The sequence below is a fragment of the Otolemur garnettii genome, unplaced genomic scaffold, assembly GCF_000181295.1.
Source record: "Otolemur garnettii isolate 467f Iridium unplaced genomic scaffold, OtoGar3 scaffold00050, whole genome shotgun sequence".
NCBI classification, from domain to species: Eukaryota; Metazoa; Chordata; class Mammalia; order Primates; family Galagidae; genus Otolemur; species Otolemur garnettii.
This window is the reverse complement of record NW_003852445.1, coordinates 9922854-9947160: the sequence shown is the minus strand read 5'-3', so window position 1 is coordinate 9947160 and position 24307 is coordinate 9922854. Positions and strand designations below refer to the sequence as shown.

Here is a 24307-nt window from a genome sequence, read left to right as displayed (position 1 = left end):
TTTGTAGGTCTCTTTTATATTAAGGAAGATAACTCTTTATGATGTGAGTTTCAAACACTTTTCACAATTTGTTGCTTATCTTCTAACTTTGTGGAGTTTTCATTTTTTAAAAAAAAAAAGAGTCAAATTTCTCAATATTTTCTTTGTGCCTTCTGGATTTTGCATAACATTTTAAAAGGTTTTCTCAAGCTGACTTAAAAATAAATGTCATCTTTTCTTCTGGTACTTTAAGGATTTAATTTTTTACACGTAAAGTTTTGATTCATCTGGAACCTATTGGGTATGTGGTATAAGGTAAGAAGCCAACTACATTTTGGCAAGCTACTCTTTCCAGAACCATTTACTGATGAATCCTTATTTTCCCCACTGATTTGAAGTGCCACATTCAGCATATATTTAATGTATGTTTTGGTCTATGGACTTTTTCAAGTACAGTAGTCATGTTATGTTTTATTAATAATATATAGGAAGCCTGATCATAAATTCTTACTGTCTTAGAAATTTCCTTTTGAAACTTATAATCAGTTTATTTAGTTTCAAAAGAAAACCTCCTTGGTGTTTTTATTGGAAATGAATTAAATTTAAGATCGACTTACAAAGAATTGACATCTTTATGTATTGAGTCATTCTACCCAAGATGATGATCAGCCTTTTTTTTTTTCCTTTGAGACAGAGTCTCACTACGTCACCCTCAGTAGAGTCTTACTATGTCACAGCAACCTCAAACTCTTGGGCTTAAGCAATTCTTTTGCCTCAGCCTCCCAAATAGTCTGGGACTATAGGCACTAGCCATAATGCCCAGCTATTTTGTTGTTGTTGTTATTGTCATTGTTGTTTAGCAGGCCCAGGCCAGGTTGGAACCCACCAGCCCCAGTGCATGTGGCTGGCACCCTAACTATTGAGCTACAGGCACTGAGCCTGATCAGCCTTTTTATTTGCTCAAGTTATATTTTGTATTCCTCAACAGAGCTTCAAAGTTTTTCACAACAGCCTTTGAACATTTCACACATATGTCTATGTATTTTACCTTTTGTTGTTCTTCTTAACTATTGTATAATAAGTTACATTTTCTTTCTTTTTTTTGAGACAGAGCCTCAAGCTGTCCCCCTGGGTAGAGTGCCATGACATCACAGCTCACAGCAACCTCCAACTCCTGGCTCAAGAGAGTCTCCTGCCTCTGCCTCCCAAGTAGCTGGGACCACAGGCAGAGTGGAAAGGCAATAGTTTCATTTCTTTATATTACACATATGATCCTTCAAATGGGTAATACTTCAAAGTTTTAAAAGTATAAAAAGGTGGCTCGGCGCCTGTGGCTCAACTGGCTAAGGCGCCAGCCACGTACACCTAGAGTGGCGGGTTCGAATCCCCAGCCCGGACCCGTCAAACAACAATGATGGCTGCAACCAAAAAATAGCCGGGCGTTGTGGCGGGCGCCTGTGGTCCCAGCTACTTGGGAGGTGGAGGCAGGAGACTCGCTTGAGCCCAGGAGTTGGAGGTTGCTGTGAGCTGTAATGCCACGGCACTCTACCCAGGGGGACAGCTTGAGGCCCTGTCTCCAAAAAAAAAAAAAGTATAAAAAGGTATACAGCAGAAAAATCACCTTTCTGTCAGCCCCAGGTTGCCCCTGTCAACAGGCAGCCAATGTCTTTGTAGTTTGTTTTACAGCCTTCTATGGATATCCCATATACATGTAGGCAAGTTTAGCTGCCCCAAGAATGTTTCTGGTGACACAGTCTCAGAAGCCCAGATAATAGCTGGGCTTTAGAAGGCCAAACAGGGCCAAATATGAGATTCTTTCTGTGTCTTGTCTCACCAGTGACCAAATAGGAGAAATTAAAGACAGAGGCTGGAGTCTCAAGATAGTTCCAAATCTCTGGTGGAGTGTCTAAGACCAGGTAGGCTTGGAAGACCTGGGGCCCTGGCTTCTGCTCTTAGGATATTTATTTTTCATCAACAAATCTGCCTCCTTATCTCTTTCACACAAATGAATTCCAGACATAGACATTCTTTCTATTATCAAAACAGCCATGAGCATCTAACAACTTGTAGCCCATCGTATGTTTAGGGCTCAAGATTTGGAGATGGATATGGGCCTCCTCTTTGTGGAGTTATCTCTTCCAGAGTCTTTAAGATTTGTCCAGATAACATCTCTGAGGGTCTCCCAAGGCCACTGAAGCACCAGGCTTTGTAGTTTCATCTGGGCTTCTCTGGTTGGCAGATCTTCCCCCGTCCCATCCCCTATCCACATCTGCGAGGCATACTCTGCCCCCCCACCCCCCACCCCCCCACCCCCGCCGTGGGCCTCCTGGTGTAAGAGATAAAATGCAGAGGCTTACTCCCAGCAGCTGGTCCAGGAGATATCAGAAGGGAGGGAGTAGGAGAGAATACACCTGCCTGGATGCTCACAGGCTCACAGGAGGAGTGCAAGGAGGTTTGCCTATTTACAGATTCTTAAGCCAACAAAAATACCTACATCATTTTCTGTCTGGACAACATATTTGGAGAGAGAACACAGAAGCAAAAGTTCAAGATAGGCATTTCCCGTGGTCAAGTGGATCAGAGAAGCCTGCAGCCATGGGACAGGGTGAGCCATGCCAGCAATCCTTGGGGCTTACTGGCCTCTCTCTCATTATGTGTTTTCAGTAAAGGAAGTCGTAGGGTGGTGGGAGTGATGGTGGTGTGTCTACGGTGGGGGGAAGTGGGTGCTGGTGCAAATGGAGGGGATGGTGGTGTGGCTGTGGAGTGGGAATGGGGTGGGGCATTGGGGTAAATTGTTGGTCATATTTGTGATGATGACCCTGAGATAAAGACTGTGGTTAACACGGATTTTTATTCTTATTGTGGGTTCACAGTTCATTGGAGTGTTATGCTAATGAGAGACACCCTGGGAAAGCATGAGGCTGTCATAGCTTCAAGGCCACATGATAGGGAAGGGAAGGTGGGAGTCAGGGAATCCAGCTAAAAGAGGCAGAGGCCGACACAAAGCAAAAAAACAGGCAGAGGTTACCAGAGTCCGAGCAAGGAATAGAGTACTATCTCTCAGCCCGTGGAATTTCCTATGCCTTTTATGTCCTGAGGGAAGGAGTGGGAGGGGAGAGGGAGATGAGGAGGAGACTGTGGGGATCATGGAAGCAGCTGTGGTTCTGTTACAGAAACAGCCTCGTGCCTCAGCCCCAGGTAGCCAGTTGGGTGTGTGGAGGGCAACTCACCCTGAGACCAACACCTGCAAAGCGGAAAGAAGAACTCTGGCAGATTCAGACAATCAACTCAATCATGTCCCATGAAAATAGGGCAGACACAACAGTAAATTATCCTTTTTATTCTGTGGGGACTTAGACAAACTAAAAATCTACTCATTCAGAGGGACATGTCTAAAGATACCAGGAGACTGTCAAGTCTAGTCCCAAACCAGATGATACCCCAGGGCACCAAATCCTTTCTAAGCAAGAGACAGAAGAATACCCCCTAACCACCAGATGGGATTCACTGGATCCTATTGCTCCCTGGTTGTGGTGTGTGGGGCTGGCTTGTGCTTCCTTGTACAGGCTTGCAAGAGCCAATTGCTAAATTTTTAGGAACTTGTGCACCAGTTCTTAAATGCAGACATTATTAAAAATTAAATTTTATAGACTTATAAGTAAACAAATTATATTAAAAACAAAGATAATGAATAAACTCATCACTTCCTAATCATTTTACGCCTTTTTACCTTCATGTTCTTGAGCATATTTACCTCTATTGCATCTGTGTAGTGGGAAAACCATACAAATGTGTGTTACCTGCACTTCTGCACACTCTGCACTCAATGGCATCGCATCAGTAGCTTGAGACTGGCCGTGCTGGAAGTGTTTACACCACAGAAATTGGCAGATGTTACCACTCAGTACTCCTCCTCCCCTCACCCCTCAAGCCAGTTGTTAAACATTTACCAGCCCATAGTCACTTGAAGGACCTGCAGGAGGCAGTGCTAAGGTATTGAGAAAAGCTGAGGGGGAAGGGTGGGATACTGTGCACATCAGTGAGAGTCTGAAAAGCATTTTCCTTGGGGTCCATGTTAGCACGACTTCTTACTGGATTGTGATACAAATAGAGGAAGACTCTGGGAAAGCGTGAGGGTGTCATAGTCTCAAGGCCCAATAGGAGAGAAGGGGTGGCAGGATTCAGGGAATCCGCCCAAAAGGTGCAAAGGCTGACATAAAGCAAGCTAGGGAATGCAGAAACCTCAGAGGCCTCTGCAAGGGGCTGTCAGCAAAGATGAAGGCGTGAGGCCCCTGGGATGCACCCAAGAAACTCCCATCAAGGCTGTTGCAGGGGGCACAGTGGCTCATGCCTATAATCCTAGCATTCTGGGAGGCCACGAAGGGTGGATCATTTAAGCTCAGGGGTTTGAGGCCAGCCTGAGCAAGAGGGACCCCATCTCTATTTAAAAAAAGAAAAAAATAGAAAACTTAGCTGGGTGTCATGGTGCATGCCTGTAGTCCCACCTACTTGGGAGGCTGAGGCAAGAGGATAGCCAGGAGTTTGAAGTTACTGTGAGCTATGATGGCATGGCACTCAACCCCAGACAAAAGACTGAGACTATGTCTCAAAAAAAAAAAAAAAAAAACACAGGCTGTCACAATGTTCTCATCTATTCATTGATGCAACAAACACTGTGTTTCTACCGTGTTGTCTGCAACACTGGGGCAAAGAATGCAGATATGAAAAAACCCTGTACCTCAGGAAGTGTACAGTGCAAGGGGAAGCAGAAGGCGAGGCAGGTGATGGCTTAGAAATGGCATGAGTGTGGGAAAGTGGCACAGAGCACTGTGGGACCTCAGAGGACCAACCTCTGCCTGGAGGATTCAGTGAAGGCTTCAGAGGCAGTGCCTTTGAGTCTTAGAAAATGAGTACACACCTGCCAGATAGAAAAGAGACCGGAGAAACCCTCCAGACAGAACTGGCATCCAGATGGATTCTAAATTTCTCCCTGTGACACTGGGATCATTGTGTGTATTCAGATCTACTGAGGCCCAGTCATATGCCTTAGGACATGACTGCTCACCATTCCGCCATCCATTCCAGCTCAACCAGCCTGCAGAGGCAGGGCTTGTCCTAGGCCCTAGAACCAGCTTGGTGCTAAGCAGAGAGGAGTCACTTCTGGTTTCCAAGTGCTGCTATACTTCAATTTGCAAGCACAGTGGCTATTTTTTCTATAGCCATGGCCTGTCCTCAGGCCACTTGAGGATAAAGGGGACACAAAGGCCCAAGGGGCACCCAAGGATACCAGGACCAGATGTGTAGGGAGGTTCTTGTCCCCTCTGCTCACCTTCACATTGCTTCATATTCAATGATATCAGTTCTTTCCTATTTAATTTTATATCATTGGCATCTTCAATCAATTTCTATCACTAATAAAATAAAAAAAAAAGAGCAAATAGGTTGCTCTCCTTTCTTTCCTCATTCTTCCCCTCTGCTCTTGAGTTCTAAACCAGAAAGGGTGGAAACTGAAGGAAATTTGAAATAGGAGCATCCTGAATTCTCCAAGACATGCCTTGGAGCCTAAAGGACTTTGCCATCAGGGTCAGATGACCTCCCTCCCGGAAGTAGGTCAGATCTATTCCATACCTGCAAGCAGAAGCAAAAATCATTTCTTTCTTACAGCAGCGGAGGCAGCACAAAAGCTGCAGGCTATCTTTTAGCCCGAGGTGCTCCCAAAGGCCTCTGCCATCGAAGGAATAATACTCCTTTGCTGCAAGAGGAAATACATTTTTTTTCCCCAGTACTATGCCTTATCTTGGGCTTGCTGGGCATATTTTTTTACTTCTCTGCTCCTTCTTTTTCCCCCTCTTTCCACAAAACGAGAATTGACTGATGGACTTTTCTAATATTCTCAGAATACCTCCTTAGAGAAGTTTTCTGGGCTGCTTAGAGTGGTAAGTTTGGCGAGACTTTAACAGGTTAAGGCCATGATCTTGGCCTTACTTCCATCATTTATAAAACAAGAGAATTGGACTCAGTAATCTCAAGCCCAGCTCTAAAAATTACCTGATTATGCCATGAGAAAAAATGAGTAGGGAGGAGCAAGCTCTGGGTTTTATTCACTTTTGCACTGGGACCAGGAAAAAAGGCAACGAGGAGAACAAGCATTGCTGTCATTAATAAAAATAATAACACCCTCATTTAATAGGATTTATTGTGTGCCCGATACTGTGCTAAGTGTATTACACACATTGCCCCATTTCATCCCCACAAATTGCAAAAAGGAATGATTATTCTCAGGAAGAAGAAACTGAGGCTCAGCATGGTTAAGTTGCTTGCCTGAGATCATACAGCTTATAAGTAATAAGTTGAATCAAGATTTGAACCCTGAGCTGTGACTCCAGAATCTCCACTTTCACTTATGTGGTCACATTTGCCTAGTTTCCATGACATCTCTCTTTTCATAACAGCCCTGGGTATCAAGAGCTGCGACTTCCAGGTGTCAAGAAACAATGAGGAGCACCACACCGAAGCCATCAGCTCCCAGCGACTCATCGTGAGGAGGGGGCAGCCCTTCTCCATCACCCTGCACTTCCACGCCCCAGTCTGGTCATTTCTGCCTGCCCTGAAGAAGGTGAAGCTCATTGCACAGACTGGTAAGTGGGATGGGTCTAGGCCTCTCTGGCAGCAGCACCGGATGGGGGTGTCACTCTCCAGAACCCTGTTACCAAACCAAGGGCAAATGGCCCATCCCACAGCTGGGCCTTACGTCCTGCCAGCCAGCGGGCTTCTGTGAGGATGCCACGAGGTGGTGCATATAATAAACTCTGTTTATCAAGAGCACCAGAACTCAGAAGTGCTCAGCAGCATTGTCACTCAGGGGTTCCTTTTGGTCGCAAATGTAATATCAGCTTTGTAGAAAGCCCAAAATGGGATCCAATCCAGGCTAAATGTAACATTTAATTGCTACTGTTTATTGAATCTGTACTATATGTCAGCTATTGGGCCAAGTACTTCACACTCAATGCCTTACTCAGTCTTCACACAGGCCTTATGAAGCAGGCACTATTATTATGCTCACTTTCCAGACTATGAGCCTTTTATAGACATAGGTCCCTGGGTGCCAAGAGCACCCATGGGTGCTCTTCCATCTCCCTTTATGCTCCTCATCACTGGAAGGGTCTCTTTCATTCTCCTCCAAAACCAGTTTTTGCCTGTTCCATGTTTGTACTACCTTGACTTTATTACTCTGAGCTGGGACCAAGAATTCCAAGTAATCTATTTACCATTGTGTCACTGCAGGAGAGCAGCCTTCCAAGACCAATGGGACCCAAGCCACATTCCCCATTTCCAGTGTGGGGGACCAAAAGTGGTGGAATGCAGTGGTGACGGAGAGAGATGTCCAGTCCTGGACCATCTCTGTGACCACGCCTGTAGATGCTGTCATTGGCCACTACTCACTTCTGCTGCAGGTGTCAGGCAAAGAACACCGCCTGGGCAAGTTCACCGTGCTCTTTAACCCCTGGGGTAGAGGTAAGTTTGAACCTGGCCAGCCTGGCTTCACAGGGACTCAAGGCACCAGAGCTCGGGTACAGATCCCCCTAGCACTCAGTTACTGCTGCTGCCTTTTCCGTGGGTGAACAGGTTCTCAGCCCCACGGTCCTGTCTTTATATCCCCCCAGTAGAAGCAGCCTGGAAGCTTATCTTACCACTATCCCAGGGTGCTGGCTCTGGCTGTTTTAGTCAGGAGTTGAGACTCACTGAGATGACACCAGGAAAGGGTGGCTCAAGGGATGGGCCTCTTTCCCTCTCTCCTAGTCTCCCCTAGTCTGTCTCCAGGATGCTTTCAGATTATATAATTTCAGGCACCCTACTGAAAAAAAATAATACAGAATTTTGAATTTCTAAGTCCCCTCTGCCCAGGGCTTGAAGGGATGTGTGAGTGAGGGCCCCCACGCTTCAGCTTCAGCTGCACAGTAAATCTATCATTTCACTAACTTTCCTCCTCTCACTTACTTGTTTTGCTCTTTACTACAGATTTCTGGGTCCTCTCCATATTTATTTGTCCTAAGATTTTCCCGGAGCCTTGTAGCTCACCAGCCTATGGGTAGGTTTTCCTGGGGTTAGGTGACCTCCAGGGCTACCTCTGGCACAGCCTGGCTCTGGTTGTGGTTATGTCTGTGGCTATTTCATGAAAGAAGGACCAGAAGACATGGTTGACTTGCCTAAAATAGGACCCAATAGGGTATCTTCTCTTCCTTCCCTTTCTGAAGATTGAGTCTGTCTCTGTTTAAAAAATCTGCTTCACCCACCTTACTCCTTCAGGCTCCCTGAAGGGTTGATTGGGAGAATGGAAAATATTTCTTGTCCTTCCAACACCAGACAAGAGCATAGCCCTTTTCCTTTCAAGAGTTTCACTGCCAGACTGAATGGGGAAGCATGAAGAAGTCAAAGAACCTTCCCAGGCTCTCATAGGCGGCCCCGTGCCTGGACCCAGGTTCCTGACTGCCTTTGCCCGTGGTACCTGAATCCCAGTGGGCTCTCTCTCCACTTCTCTTGTCCAGGGTACAGTTATCCAACACACCCCCGCCATAGATGCCCCACCCACAGCTCAGGCCCTTCTTTCTTGCTCTAAGGGTATAGGCAGGTGGAATAATGATGGGAACTACTGTGCATTCAGGTGCCCTCTCCCCCAGTGTGGGTGAATGTCAACGCAGGGCCTTCGGCTGGGGGAGGCCCTGTGGCTTGGCACATACTCACAGGAAGACCTTCAAGACTTCCCTCTAAGGTGGAGGATTTGGTCTGCCCCCTAGCTGACCCTGAGTCCATATCCAGAGCTAGGCCCTGGTGTCCAGAGAAAGACAGTTTTTAGTTCAGGGTTGACCCAAGCTGTGACTCCAGTGCCTAGATTCCTGCCTTGCTCAGTTTGTAGGGACCTACCCAGGGAAGTCCCCTCTGCAAGAGTGTGTGTCTGGGCTGGGGTGGGTGTGGGCTCTGCTCATCTGCGAGGTACTTAAGAGATTCTCTAACATGTCAGTCTCATCTTAGCATACTTGGAGATGGAGCTCTCCTGGATTCAAAAGAAAATTGTACCTCATGGAATAAAAGTCAAGCCCTATTTATAGGCTGGGAACTTTATAAAAGAGGCTGCACCCAAGCAGAGAAGAGGAGGGTGGTGCTGCCTGTGTTGTCATATGCACTTCCCAGAGCCCTGCAGATCCTGGGGCCAAACATCTCAATATGAGTGATGGCTAAAGAAGTGATGCCTAGCTGACTTCACAGAGAGTGCTCAGGATAGGGGGCAGGAATTGGGTGCTCTTTGGGTGTATGGCTGTATAATTTTTGGCCCCAGACTTTTCAGGGCTTCCTGATTTCTAATATCCTGTCTTCCTGCTGCCTTGACTACTTTCATCCCAGCTGGGTGCCTAGAGGGAGCTGGGGTGATGGTTTAGAAATTCTTTTCTCTTTCTAGTCTCCAGGAACTAGTAAGTCCTCCTCACCCCTCCCCAGATACCTGGTCAGAGCCATAGGTACTTGGTGACCAGGGAAGCTCCCTCACTGTTCCCAGCTTCCCAGACTGGGCAATGGCCTTTTTAAAAGTCGCTCCCCCTTGGCCCAGTGCAGTGGTTCACACCTGTAATCCTAGCACTCTGGGAGGATGAGGTGGTGGATTGCTTGAGCTCAAGAGTTTGAGACCAGCCTGAGTCTCTATTAAAAATAGAAAAACTAGCCATGTGTGGTGGTGCATGCCTATGGTCCCAGCTACTCAGGAGGCCGAGACAGGAGGATCGCTTAAGCCTAGGAGTTTGAGGTTGCTGTGAACTATGATGCAAAGGCACTCAACACAGGGCAACAGAGTAAGACTCTGTTTCAAAGAAAAAAAAAAGAGTCGCCCACCCTCCCCATGATGTCCAGTCCAAGCCTTGGATGAGAAAAGAAGGAGGGGCACCAGGAAGAGCCCATAGGAGTCCCAGACCCACTTAGACACCCTGGGGCAGAAATTCAATGCTATGACTTCTACTTCTCAACTCTCCTGCTTCTTCCAACCTCTCATGCTAAATGCTCCTCTTCCCTCTCTTCTCTCTTGTCAATCTATGCTTAATTATACATATACATATATATATGCATATATATATATATATATATATTTTTTTTTTTTTTTTTTTTTACCTGAAATACCTTTCTCGGGTCACAAATTGGACTCATGGGAAAGATCTACAGGCCACTGGGAAGCTCCCTGGGTTATTGTCAATTTCTCTTGGGCCAACAGTGCTCTGGCTTATGTGTCTCCTGGGAATGACTAGACTTTTTAAGGTTGGCTGGTTCCTGTCTGCCTGGTCAGAAGGGACTCTGGGCTGGGTCCCATTGGGAACAGCAAAAAAGGGACTTTCTTCTCAGTCTCTAGCCCAGAGCTAAAGGGGAGGTCTGTAAGCCAAAACTGACCTGGGCAGGGAGGGCAGGGGTCAGGACACAGAGGGCAGGCCTAGCACCCCACAGGTCCTCATCCCTTCTTCTTGACAGAGGATGCTGTGTTCCTGGGGAATGAGGCTCAGCGCTGGGAGTACTTATTGAACCAGAATGGTCTCATCTACCTGGGCACCGCTGACTGCATCCAGGCAGAGTCTTGGGACTTTGGCCAGGTACTAGGGACCTCAGTGGGCGGGAAGGTGCAGTCAGTACTATCTATGACCTTCAGTGTCCAGGCTGGGTAGAGCTGGCAGGTCCAAAAGCCTCTGGCCATGAGGCCATTTCTTTAGCTCACTGGTCCTGTGATGCTCGCCTTTCCTCCAGGCCACATTAGACCACCCTCTGTAGCTACCAGAGTTATCTTCCTAAAAACTGTGACAAATCAAATCTCTGTTTAATCCCCACTGTCTACAGGATAAAGACTCAAACCCTGGCTAGACACCAAGGGCCCCTCTAGCCACTTCCCTGCTCTTCTCTCCCATGCGCCAGCTCCTCCCCTTCCTGGAACACCAGGCCGAATGTTCTCCTTGCCTGGAATAGCTTACCTGCGTTATCTCCTGACAAACTCCTACCTGTCTTTTAAGACCTTTTGCGAACCTTCCTCATCCCCAAAGGCAGAAGGAATCTCTCCACTGTGCTCCTGTTATGTTGGCATCTCTACAAGAGCCCAGGCCACACTGCTGGGATCATAAGCTAAGGAGCTGTGTGCCTGTCTCCAGCCCAAACTGTGGGTTCCTCTAGAGCAGTGCTGCCTTGGTGTCCTCCACACCCAGGCCAGTGCTGGTGGGAGCAGCAGGAGCTCACCAAATGGAAATGAAATGAAACAAGACTGTACAGCACTGGCTCTTGAAAGCTTACACCCTTTTGGGAGAGTTAGACAACAGAACAGGTCAAGGACTGTATGCCCAGCCACAAGGACCAAGGGACAGGTGGGAGGGAGGGAGAAGCCAGAACTTCACAGGGGACGAGGTGAGGGAGGAAGGTGTGGAGCCTGAGGCTGGGAGGAGGACGAGATGATGGGGCTGCTTTGTGGCATTAGTGCCTGACCCGGAGACCCTTCATCGTGGCCCTGTGTGTTCCTTGCAGTTTGAGGGGGATGTCATCGACCTCAGCCTGAACTTGCTGAGTGTGGACAAGAAGGTGGCAGAGTGGAGCCAGCCTGAGCACGTGGCCTGTGTGTTGGGTGCCTTGGTGAGTGAGAGGTAGGGGAGCTACACAGGGGAGGAGTTGAGACAAGAGCCCTCTGACAGACCTGCACCCTCTCTGTGGCCCTGGAAATCCTCAAGTTGCAAATGATCCCTTCCTGCCAGGGTGTGGGGGACAGTTCCTATGAAGGTTCTGAGTGGGGGGGGGGTGAGAAAGATAGGCCATAGTATCCATGGGGGTGAGAAAAGCGAAAAGAGGAATCATCTCTCAGGACAAAAGCCAGCTGAGGACTGAAACTGGCCTGGGCCTCAGAGCACTCTCTTCCCCTCCACACCACCCTAACTTGGAGGCTTCAGTCTTGGGGAAGGAGGGCATAGGGTCTCACTGTTACCTGCTGTGGTGATCACAGGGATTTATTTTATTTCTAAGTTATTCCTAAGAATATGCAGAGCGTGAAGGTAACTTGGTGCTTTGCCTTGTCCCTAAGAGTACTTTCGGAGTGGTAACGTGGTCTCCATTTCCTTCTGTACCTCTAAAGGCCCCACTGAAGAAGTGGTAAGAGTCAAGGCCACCCTGGGAGTAGGAGGAAGCTTGGGACAAGCAGCCTCCAGGAGCCAAGTGCAGGCCATCTCAAAGTAGTCAGGGTGGGGAAGCCAAGGGCCAGTGAAATCAGCTATCAGTGAGGGGCAGCTCCCCTGCTCCCATGTGGTTGGAGCCAGAGGATGGGTTAAGAAGGGTCCCAGGTCCCAGCCCTAGAGATTATAACCCAGTGGAGCCCACGAACATGCAGTTTTACCAAGTAGCCAGGGACTGATACAGGTGGTCTGTCCACCATGCTCATCCCCTGGAAGCTGTCCTGCCTGGGGACTCACACACTGACATCCACACACTTCCCCACACAGCTGCGCACTCTCAAGGAGAAGTACGTTCTGCCCATGCCGCACACCCTGGATGGCCAGGAACAGACCCTGCTGAATAAACGCCGGGGCAGTGTGCCCATCCTGCGGCAGTGGCTCACTGGCCAAGGGCGCCCAGTGTATGATGGGCAGGCCTGGGTGCTGGCCGCAGTTACTTGCACAGGTACAGAGCAGGGGGTGCTGGGTTGGTCACCTTGGCTACAGAACTGTGTCTGCCCTGCCTCTTGGGTTGTCCCTTGGCCTCCTATCTGAGAGGGATATCTCCAGAATCTGCATCCTCTCCACAGCATTTCCCCACCTTTATCACACCCATGAGTGCCTGTCCCAGGCAGCTCCTCCCCTCAGCTTCTGCTTCTTTCCCCTCAGCAAAGTCAGGCTCATTTGTAAACTCTGGTCCCAAATTCACTTTCTCCCTGAAACTTTTCCTGCCCCGAGCCCCCAAAAGAGTAAGCCCCCAGTGTTCTGCTGTGTTCTGTGACCCGATCCCCACTATATACTCTGCACACTGTGTAACTTGTGCCTTATTTATCAGCCTTTATACATCCTGTTCTTGGGTGTCAGTCCTGACTCCCTGGTGCCAGTACCCCTCCCCTGTCCACAATGTCACCTGGCATTTAAGGCAGAGCCTGTGTGAGGATACACTGAAAACTAGCCTTACCTGTTCCCCAGGCCTGGTCCCTCTGGCGCCCTCCGACCCTCGCCCCTCTTCCCACAGTACTTCGATGCCTGGGGATCCCTGCGCGTGTTGTGACCACGTTTGGCTCAGTGCAGGGCACCCGTGGGGGTCTGCTGGTGGATGAGTACTACAATGAGGAGGGGCTTCAGAACGGAGAAGGCCAGAGAGGCAGAATCTGGTGAGAAGCCCGAAGGAGAGGAGGTTCAAGGCCAGGAAGGGGTCCAAACCAGCATGGTACCCCAAAGGAAAACCCCCACACCTGGGTGGCTCTGGCACTGAGAGTAGGCTTTCCAGACTCTTGGAAGCAGGTGCTGATGGTTAGTCATGTTGTGTCCGCCCCTTCCTGGGAGCATTGCAGCCACTTTTACACAGTGTCCTCCCATCCCCGTGGTAATGACAACTCTGCCAGGCGGCAGTTCTAGAACCTCTTCAGCACTCCCTCTTTTCTCCACCTGAGTTTTTCCCTGTGCTACATTCAGGATCTTCCAGACTTCCACAGAGTGTTGGATGGCCCGGCCTGCTTTGCCCCAGGGTTATGACGGATGGCAGATTCTGCACCCAAGTGCTCCTAGTGAAAGAGGAGGTAAAGCCCGGGAGTGGGGCTGGAATACTCAGAGCTGGGCAGAGCTGCAAGGAGTTCCTGGGAGCAGCGGGTGGTCCAGAGGGAGTCTGCATCCTCAAAACAGGGGAAGCGGAAGAAAAGTAGTGGCCAGCCCAATGCCGACCTGATGCCAGTGGGCTCAAGGGAATATAGGCGTCAGCCATCCTGATGACAAGAGCAATGGGCAAAGGAACTGAGTCTCAGTGAAGAGCAGAGGGCCTTAAGATGGCCAGCGGATGTGGTAGGCCAGGGGCTTGCAAGGTGGGGCTTCTGAGGTTTAGGGCATAGACGAAGAAGGTATCAGGATTGGCTCAAACCCAGAGAAGGAAACTTTAGGGCCCATACAAAGTTGTGTGGCCCTTCCTCACACAAGAACAGAAATGTCACAGAGCCTGGCACCTACTAAGTGCTTAAGAAAGCTGCCCTATTCCTGCGACCAGCAATACAACTGGCTTGGGAGCACCCTGTGCTAAGTGTTTTGCCTGTCCAGTTCCTGAGGGGGCTCCTGCCACAGGCCATGACCAACGTGTTATCACTAGATGGTTGTGAGTCTCACCTCTGTGATACTCTCAGAGACCCTCCCTGTGCCCACCTCCGACCTGGTCCTGGGGAAGGAGAACAGGGTGCAGGACAGGACAGAAGGCAGGCAGCTGTGCGCTGAGCAGAGGCGGAGGCATGGCTCCTTTGCTCACTGACCTTTCTCTCCTTCAGTCCCGGGGTTCTGCGATCTGGTCCCAGTCAGAGCAGTCAAGGAGGGGACCCTGGGGCTGACCCCTGCAGTGTCAGACCTTTTTGCCGCAGTAAACGCCTCGTGTGTGGTCTGGAAGAGCTGTGAGGATGGGACACTGGAGCTGACTGACTCCAACACAAAGTATGTTGGCAACAACATCAGCACCAAGGGTGTGGGCAGTGACCGCTGTGAGGACATCACTCAGAACTACAAGTATCCTAAAGGTACCGACCAGGGAAGGGCCCCAGGCTTCTCAGCATCTAGAGCAGCAAACAAAGGGATGGGATACACCATATAGATGCAGGCCAGAAAGCGTCCCAGTCCCTTCCCCATAATACAAAACAGGGTTTCTCTACCCTGCCTGAGGCTACCCATTTTTTATGCCAGATAAGTCTTTGTTGTGAGGGGCCGTGCATCCCAGGACACTTGGCAGCATTCCTGTCTTCTCCCTGTGAGATATCAGCGCCCACCACTACTACTACCAGTTGTAACAACCAAAATATCTCCGGATATTTCCAAATGTCCCTTGGGAGACAAAATTGCCCCCAGTTGAGAACTGCTGCTATACAGGTAAAACAATACACTTAAGCCAAGCCCAGCTGCCAGAAGACTTTTGGTGTTGTCCCTCTCTCCATCCCCTCCAACATCCCCCCAACCTATTCCTCCATATTAGTTAATGGCATCACCATCCACCTGTTTGCCCAAACAAGAAGGTTCACACTGGCCTGGCGTCTTCCCTCTTCACAGCCCCATGTCTATCTCCTGATCTCATTCCCCACCGCTATAGTTAATCCAGGGCCTCACTGTCTCTCGCCTACGGGATTGTAACAGTCTCCCAACTGGTTCCCCTGCCTGCAGTCTCTCCATCAGCGTTCCATTTCCAACTTTTAGTTTCCAGAATAAGCTTTTGAAGACTCAGAAGTCATTATGTTACTCCCCTGCTCCAGAATACTCCATAGCCCCCACTGTCCTTGGAATAAATCCAAATGCTTTCACCTAAGAAGATTCAATTCCTTCCAAAACTCTCCTCAGAAACAGTGTGAATTTTGGCTTGGTGCCTGTAGCACAGTGGTTACTGCACCAGCCACATACATCAAGGCTGGTGGGTTCAAACCCAGCCAGCGCCAGCTAAATAACAATGACAACTGCAACAAAAAATAGCCGGGAATTGTGGCAGGCGCCTGTAGTCCCAGCTACTTGGGAGGCTGAGGCAAGAGAATCACATGAGCCTGAGAGTTTGAGGTTGCTGTGAGCTGTGACATCACAGCACTTGACCCGGGGAGACAAAGTGAGACTTTGTTCCAAAGCTGCTCTCTCGTTTTTCAAGGAACAAATAAATTCATAGCATTTGAAAAACAACTTCACCCTTGAGTAGCCTGGAAGAGACACACTATATCTACAGAGGAGCTGCCTAACACAAACCTTTTTGGGCTGAACATGGCCTTTGAGGTCTGCAAAGCTCTTGTGACTTTGGCATTTGAGCAGAGAGGATGAATGATATTTTAATCCTTGTATTAGAAGGTCTATACCTGCTGGCTGAGAGGTCTGCTTTATTTCTCCCATTCCCTAGGATCTCTTCAAGAAATAGAGGTGCTGGAGAGAGTCCAGAAAGAGAGAATGGAACATGGGAAAGACGATGACATCCATCCTCCCAGTCTCGAGTCTGCTGATCCTTTCTTCCTGTTTTTGGAAGCACCCAGCTCTCTACCCCTGAGAGGGGATGACCAGCTCTCTGTGACCCTGGTTAACCCCAGTGACCAGGAGAAGGTAGTGCAGCTGGCACTTGGGGTCCAGGCTGTATACTACAATGGTGTCCTTGCTGCCAAGCTCTGGAGGGAGAGCCTGTCCCTCAAGCTCAGTGCCAACCTAGGTAACACTCTTATCCCCCCCCCCCAGACACCTCCCACACCCTGGGCTCCGGCTCAGGCAAGCAGCAGGCCCAGATCATCCCCTGCAGGTCTCCAGAGATGGCTTGTAGCCCCTGGTGCTCTGCTCTGTCTTTCTCATTCAATCATATAGCACATATTTGTTGGGCCTGACATGGGGAAAAAATGAAACAGTTCAGCTGCAATCAGGAAGGTAAACAGTAAACGCTGAGGTAAACCAAGTACAAAGGCAGGAGAGCACCTCAGCCAGGCTAGCGCAGTCTGCCCACAAATAAATCATACTGCACTGAGTCTAGAAGGATGAGTGGGAGAGTGACGGAGAGAAAAGTCAGTCACGACATTCCAGATGGAAAGAACAACATATGCACAGGCCCCTTCTCCTCCCAGAGAGTCTTATTTAATTGGGCAGGATGGGGTGAAGGCATTGGTATTTCTTTAAAACTCCCTATGTTATTCTAGGGTTAAGATTCCCTGGACTAGAGCAATGGATTTCAAACTTTTTGCTTATTAGAATCACCTGGGGAGTTGATGCTGCGCCTGCATCATAGACCAATTAAATTAGAAACTCCATGGTAAGCCGGGCATGGTGGCTCACACCGGTAATCCTAGCACTCTGGGAGGCTGAGGCAGGTGGATTGCCTAAGCTCACACGTTCAAGACCAGCGTGAGAAAGAGCGAGACCTCATTTCTAAGAATAGCTGGGTGTTGTTGTGGGCACTTGTAGTCCCAGCTACTTGGGAGGCTGAAGCAAGAGAATCGCTTGAGCCCAAGAGTTTGAAGTTGCTGTGAGCTGTGATGCCACAGCACTCTACCTGCTCTGCCTAGGGCAACAAAGTGAGACTCTGTCTCAAATAAAAAAAAAAAATTCCATGGTGGACACAACCACCACAATTTTTTAAAACTCCAAGGTGCAGGCACATTTGAGAACCAGTGGACTAGAGCTTGTCTATAGGACTGCAACAGCCTCTTAACTAGGGCCCCTGCCTCCAGTCTCTCCATCCTTATTCCCCTTCCAAGCATGGGAAGAGTGAAGCCAGAAAGTGGTGTGAAAGCTGAGCAGGGCCCAGGTCATGCAGAGTCTTATAAGTCATGCTAAGGAATTGGAGTTTATTCTCTGCGTGATGGGGAGCTGGTGGAAGATTTTAAGTAGGAGAGCCGATGTGATCAGAAATCCATTTTAAAAAGAAAGAACTGCTGGCAGAATGGAATGGAAGGGGTCATATTAGATAGTGGTTCTTAACCCTGGCTGCACATTCAATTCACCTGGGGAACTTGAAAAATTCTGATGCCTGGGCCTCACTACCAGAGTCTGATGTAACTGATTAGGGGTGTGGCTTGGTATTGAGATTGTTTTATAAAGTTCCCCATTTGATTCTAATGTGCATCCAGTGTTGCAAACCATCAGAAGGTAGGTTGGAAAATGTTGTAATGATCAAGTCAAGAAAGGAAGGTTAAAGTAAGCTAGCAGCACTTAGAATTAAGACAAATTAAGGAAATGGGCTAGATTGGACTTGCGAACATGTGTGTGTGGGGGGTGCTAGTTTGAGTGAGGCACTAGAATAGAGAAAATGGGGAAGAGCAGGTCTGGGGAGAAAATCAGGTGTTTGAAAGCCCATGAAACATACAGGCTGAAGTAACCAGCAGGCAGCTGGAAACCTAAATCTGGTATTTAAGGTAAAGCCCTGGGATGGAAATAAGATGAAGGAATCCCAGCACAGAGGGGGCCGCTAAGAGTCCCCACAACATGCATGGATGAACCAGAGGGAGAGGAGGGAACCCCACAACACCTGCATTTAGGGGGCAGTCAGGGGGAGAGCAGAGTAAGGGAAGAAGTCAAAGGGAGAGAGGGAGCACCCTGCCAAGGTGGGAAAGTGTCCATTGAGAGGGTGGCCTTGCTGAGAAGTCAAGGTGAAGGCCAGCTTCCTGGGAGTTAAGAAGGTTGGGTGGGGGAGGTGAGACAAGCTGTTCAGTCCTTCCTGGAAGGAAGCATGACAGGTAAGGCTGGGTGGTAGCAGCCAGGGACACTGGGCAGAGGGAAGGGGTGTGTTTTTAATTGAGAGAGAGCTGAACTTCCTTAATGCTGAGGAAAATAATCAGCATGGGGAGCAAGACTGAAGCCTCAGAAGAGATGGGTCATACTCGATCATTTGATCCTTAGGGAACTAAAAGATAAGTAGAATAATTACAACTCTCCCTCGTGAAGCACTTACAGTTTGCCAAAACTGGTGTTTTATTTGGACCATCTTCTTAATCCTCACAACCACTTTATGAGGCCAGAGCCATTACTGTCCCCACTTCACCAGTGACAAGGAGACAGAAAGGTTAAATCATTTGCCCCAGGTTACACAGTCAGAGGTGAGGTCAAGATGGGGCACAGATTTAAAAAGTAAGGACTCAGCTAGGGCCGGGGAGGGAGGTGTGAGGGGGGGATGCCTGGTTCTTTAGGGAGGGGGTCACAGTGGAAGGTCTTTTGGTTGGAAATGGGAACTTGAGCTTGAGAGGATTTCTACTTGATGGCTTCATTTTCTCCGCAAAAAGGCAGGAGGAGAAGGAGAGAAAATGGAAAGAAATTAATAAGCATATATTCAGCACCTATATGTGGCTGGTTCTAAGATGAGCACTTGATTTCCAGTATCTCCTTTAACACACACCCTCCCGCTAGGAAGGCACTGTTATCAGATGAGACCACTGAGGCCCAAAGAGCTCAACTTGTTCTAGTTCACAGGGACCCTTCCTCACCCCCGCTGAGGTGGTCTGCCAAGAGCGTTGGCATTGTGTGTGTAACTGTGGCTTGTTTCTGGGGCACCCTTGACACTGACTCTGCCTGTCATGTGTTTCAGTTCGGAGAATAACCACCAGCCTGTCCTTCTCCTTATTTGAGCAAAACCCACCTGAGAACAGCTTCCTCAGACTCACCGCCGTGGCGACACACTCTGAGTCCAGGTTTAGCTGCTTTGCTCAGGAAGACATTGCCATCTGTAAACCACACCTTGACATCGAGGTAGGCACTAGTCTTTCTCCGAATTACTCTCCTCTGCTACCACTCGGGCTCCCATTTCAGAAGAAATCTGAGCTCCTCAAGCTTCAGAGCGGATGGTCATGCTGCAGAATTGCCAGAAAATGCTGGGTGTGAGAACTGCTTTTCGTGAAAGTGATGGCTTCTTACAGAAGCTCTTAAGATTTAACTTGTCCAACGTCTTTAATTGGTTAAGTAAAAGCTTCTAAAAGTTGCTGTTCCCATACTTACAGGGATAATAATGGCCTGTGTTTATTTCATGTTTTATGTGTATATATGCCAAAGAGTTTTCACCTCCCTTATTTCTTCTAATACAAAAGCCCTATGAGGTGGAACCGTTCCCATTATTCAGGTGAGAAAACTGAGTTGTAGAGAGCAACAGGCCCAAGATCATAAAAACAGGAAGTCCCAGAGGCTTATGCTCTTGGTCCAGCCCTTTTCTCACATGTCTACCTAGGCCAAAGTGAATGAGATCTAGTCCTTACCCTCAGGAAGGTAAGAGGGTACAAGTTTGGCCTTCTATGGAAGTGCTTAATAGATATGCAAAGTCACTATGGGACAAGTGAAGCAAAGGGAATTAATACCAGCTGGTGAGTGTGCAGATGACTTTAGGAAGGATACTACCCTTATGCTGGACCTTGACAAACGGGTATGCTTTCAGTGCAGAAATTGGGGAAGGCCACCGAGGGCAGAAGACGGGTGAAGGAAGGGGGGTTGGGGGTGTTCCGGGGCTGGGAAGTCCCTGACATGGCTGGGATATCTTTTAACCAAGGGAAGAAGGGGTGAGGCTGGAGAGATGGGTTGGGGGCAGACTTTGAAAGACCCCAAATGCATCCCAGGCTGAATTCTGAAGACAGGTAAGATCTAAGCAGAGGAGGGGCACTATCAGAGATAGTCAGTGATGGAGCAAGGGTGAGAATAGATGCAGAAAGATCAAATATGGGGGGAGGCAAGTCAGCTGTGGAGTTTGGGTCAGTTTGGCGGATTTGAGAAGAGTAACGGAGGAGGGTACAGAGTGCACAGGAAGGGGGAGAATGACTGCAGCTCTGTGCCCTTGGCATTCACTCCAGGTGTGACCTCTTCCACAGATGCCAGAGAAAGCTGAACAGTATCAACCTCTTATGGCCTCAGTCAGCATCTACAACTCCCTGGATGCCCCCATGAAGGACTGTGTAATCTCGATCCTTGGAAGAGGGCTCATTTACAGGGAGAGGAGCTACAGGTAAGAGACCGAAAGCTTCTCATCCCGTCGACATATCTCAAACGGTTAGAAAGGCAGAGACCCAAAAGTAATATTAGGTCATTAAGTCTGAAATGTCCGACTTTGGATCAAACATTTAGCTTATTATATCTCAGACAAGAACCATACATTAGTCAAAGCATAAACCTAAACTATGTGTTGACATCTGAACAGTAGCTTACATGTGCCAGCAGCAAAGGAGTCTGTAGGGCAGGCAGCGATGAAATCCGGAAAGACGTTTCCCACAGTTTGTTGAGAATCAAATATTTTTTTCTCACAAGAAGTGGTTCAAAGCCTGGAGGAATGGGTAGTCAGGTGGTGCAAGGTCTGATGAATATGGTAGATGACAGAGAGTTTCCAAATCTAACTTCTGTAGTTTTGTGGTTTAGCAACATTGCTTATGCAACATGTGATGGAGCAGTGTCTTGCAAGAGGATTGGCCTGTCTCTATTGACCAGTTTTGGCTGTTTAATCACAAGCATCCTCATCATTTCATCCAGTTTGTTGCAGTAGACATCTGTTGCAACTGACAAGTTATACAAAGGTTATACAGGTTATACAATCTGTGGTGGACAATACCAGCGCTGGACCACTAAATAGACACCATTAGCTTTTTTTAATGAATATTCGGTTTTCGACTGTGTTTGGACACTTCCTCTTTATCCAACCATTGTGATGAACCCTTGTAATTGTCAAAGAGAATCCAGTTTTCGTCACATGTAACAATATGGTATAGAAATGAGTACAGAAATGGTCTGTTGTGACAAACCATTGTTGTCTTTATGCTGTGACAGCAAAGAAAGGCAAGCTTCGAGAAAATGTCTCTTCCAAGGCTCATTTAATTCATGTGGAACACATCTATCCAGCTTTCTTACCTTACCAATTTGTTTTCTATGGTCCAAAATCGTTGGAATCGTAACATCAAGCCTTGCTGCTAGTACATGTGTAGGTAGAGATGGATTTGCTACCACTACAGCCTTCGGCTTCTTTATCCCACCTTGGTCTCAGATCACCTACATGGCTCATTTTTAAGATTAAAATCACCAGAATGGAACATCTCAATCCATGGACATACTGTGTGTTCATTAGCTACATCCTTCCCAAACACTGGGTTGATAGTTCAAGCTGTGTGTGCTGTATTGATTCCACAATGGAACTCACAGTCAAAATTAACACGGATTTTTGGCTTATCCATGATTTCACAAAAAACTGGTCTAAAAAGAAATTTGAAAGATAATCACAAACCAAAATGAGCATTTGAAAGAATAAGGATGTACCCTCACAACAAAAAGAAAACAACAGGAAGTGTCAAAGTGAAATGTCAGAGATACACATATCAACTGTCAAACTTAGTACTTAAGGAAAATGGACACTTCATACTTAATAACCTAATGATTGTCTCTTTGCCATGTCCATAGAGACAGAGTAAATATCCCCAGAAGTTGAACTAAAGAAAGCCAAATGACCTCTCTCCTCCTGGAATCACCATGTCTACAGGGGATGGGGAGAGGGAGGCTATGTGGGCCTCTTGGGTACCCACTTGACCCTGGTTATGCAGGGAGAGCTGCTGGTGAATGCAGGCGAGGGAGTTAGGGCTGGTACTAAAGTGTTGAAGGGAAGATAGGCCACCGCTCGGTGTGATCAGAGAGCTGCATTCTATTAGTCACACTACAATACACAGTTTTGTTTATTTTTTGTGGCATTTGTTCACATTTCCATAACCACCCTTCATATCCTTTTGTTAGTATGTATAAAATGTGTACTGTGTACTGTTGCTCCTTGAGTCTGGATTTTTAACTTACATAAATGTACATCTAACTGTTCTTACTTTTCACTCAGAACTGAGTTCTTAAGATCCCCACACATACGTCAAGTCCATTGCTTCTGCTACATAATACTCCGTTGTATCTATCTGCCACTTCCTATCACTCCTCTCCACAGTGACTGGCACCCAGAGTGCCTCCAGCTGACACCACAAATAATGTTGCAGTAAACATCCTTACCCAGATCTGCTTATCTATTTGTCTGAAACTCTGCAGTCAGGGAATACATAGGCCCAGGAACAGAATTGCTGAGTCATAGGATATGACCTGATGCATTTCCAGAATGGCTGCAGGAGTCCACACTCCCTCCAGAACTACACGAGTTTCTACACTCCTCTCTCCTCTACTCCTGGCACCATCCACCTTTCTATTTTCTTCTAGCCTAACAGAAATAAAGTAGTATTTTACTCGTTTGTAACTCTTCATATATTTGTCAGCTTTATCCATTTCCTTCTCTGTAAAGTCATGTCATCATGACTGCTCATTTTTTTTTTTTTTTTGGCTCTTCTTGCCCTTTTTTCTTGTTGATTTCTTGGGATTCCCTATATATTCTAGGTATCAGTCTCTTGCTGGTTTATATGTTGTAAATATCTTCTTTCATCATGTCCAATGCATGCTTGAATACACAGTCTAAAATTTAAGATACTTAAAGTTGGCTCGGCACCTATAGCTCAACCGGCTAAGGCGCCAGCCACGTACACCTAAGGTGGCGGGTTTGAATCCCCAGCCCGGACCCGCCAAACAACAATGACGGCTGCAACCAAAAAATAGCCGGGCGTTGTGGCGGGCGCCTGTGGTCCCAGCTACTTGGGAGGCGGAGGCAGGAGACTCGCTTGAGCCCAGGAGTTGGAGGTTGCTGTGAGCTGTGATGCCACGGCACTCTGCCCAGGGGGACAGCTTGAGGCTCTGTCTCAAAAAAAAAAAAAAAAAAAAAAAAGATACTTAAAGTTTACTTAAAGATATTTAAGTTACTCCTACTTTCCTTGAGGTCCCTGGCAGGTGACTTAGCCTCATAAAACTCAATAGTTGCTCCTGCCCATAAGTCAAGAGGAGGGACAGTCAACCAGACTCATTTCTCCCAGATAATTTGCAGGACAAGTTCAAGGGAAATCTGTACCATGTCCTCAGTTACCAAAAGAAGGTCTACAGGCAGGCCAGGAGGCTGCTGATGGGGCTCCAAACACCACCTGCTGATATACTGACATCGTGTCAATATGCCTACTGTACCCTTTGAGCTAAGCAATAAGCAAGGGTTCCAAAACTACAGCCTTTCCAAATATACTCCAGTACTATATTACCAAGAGCTGAACTAGACTGAGATCACAGAAGATGAAGGGAACAAGCCTTTAGGATGTGTCTCTTCCCAACCATGTAAATGCTTAGTGTAAGGAGGCTCTTGTCTTCTACTCCCTTATAGTATCTTCTAACAGCAAGGTATTTAGATGTTTATTTCTGCAAGGTCCACCCTCTCCACGAAAGGAAGGATCAAAGTCACTGGGACTGGCAGAGCAATGAACCTAGGAAAGAACTAGCACCTGTCTTTCCTTTATTTCAGATTAAATTCAGTGCGGCCTGGACATACTGTGTGCACCCAGTTCCAGTTCACACCAACACACGTGGGAGTCCAGAAGCTCACTGTGGAATTGGACTGCAACATGTTCCAGAACCTCACCAGCTATAAAAGTGTTACTGTGGTAGCCCCTGAACTTCCAGCTTAAACTTCCAGCTCTATCATCACTCTTCCCAACCAACCCTTGACGTTACTATCTAAAACCAAACATGGGCTAGGATGAGAAGCTGTGTCTCCGTCCCTTTGTGTTGCTATAAATGAATACCTGAGGCGG

The 24307-nt window shown here is 47.8% G+C and overlaps 1 protein-coding gene across 1 annotated transcript; it reads left to right on the top strand.

Annotated features, from left to right (window-relative positions):
• Positions 1 to 2574: 2574 nt before the first annotated feature.
• On the top strand, positions 2575 to 24181 carry EPB42 (erythrocyte membrane protein band 4.2). The gene is made up of 13 exons (XM_003791837.1): positions 2575 to 2584; positions 6432 to 6617; positions 7264 to 7494; positions 10483 to 10601; positions 11515 to 11619; positions 12477 to 12654; positions 13207 to 13345; positions 13647 to 13750; positions 14480 to 14722; positions 16069 to 16368; positions 19225 to 19385; positions 20489 to 20622; positions 24019 to 24181. The coding sequence occupies exons 1-13, from the start codon at positions 2575 to 2577 to the stop codon at positions 24179 to 24181; spliced, it is 2073 nt and encodes a 690-aa protein (XP_003791885.1).
• The last annotated feature ends 126 nt before the right edge of the window (positions 24182 to 24307 follow it).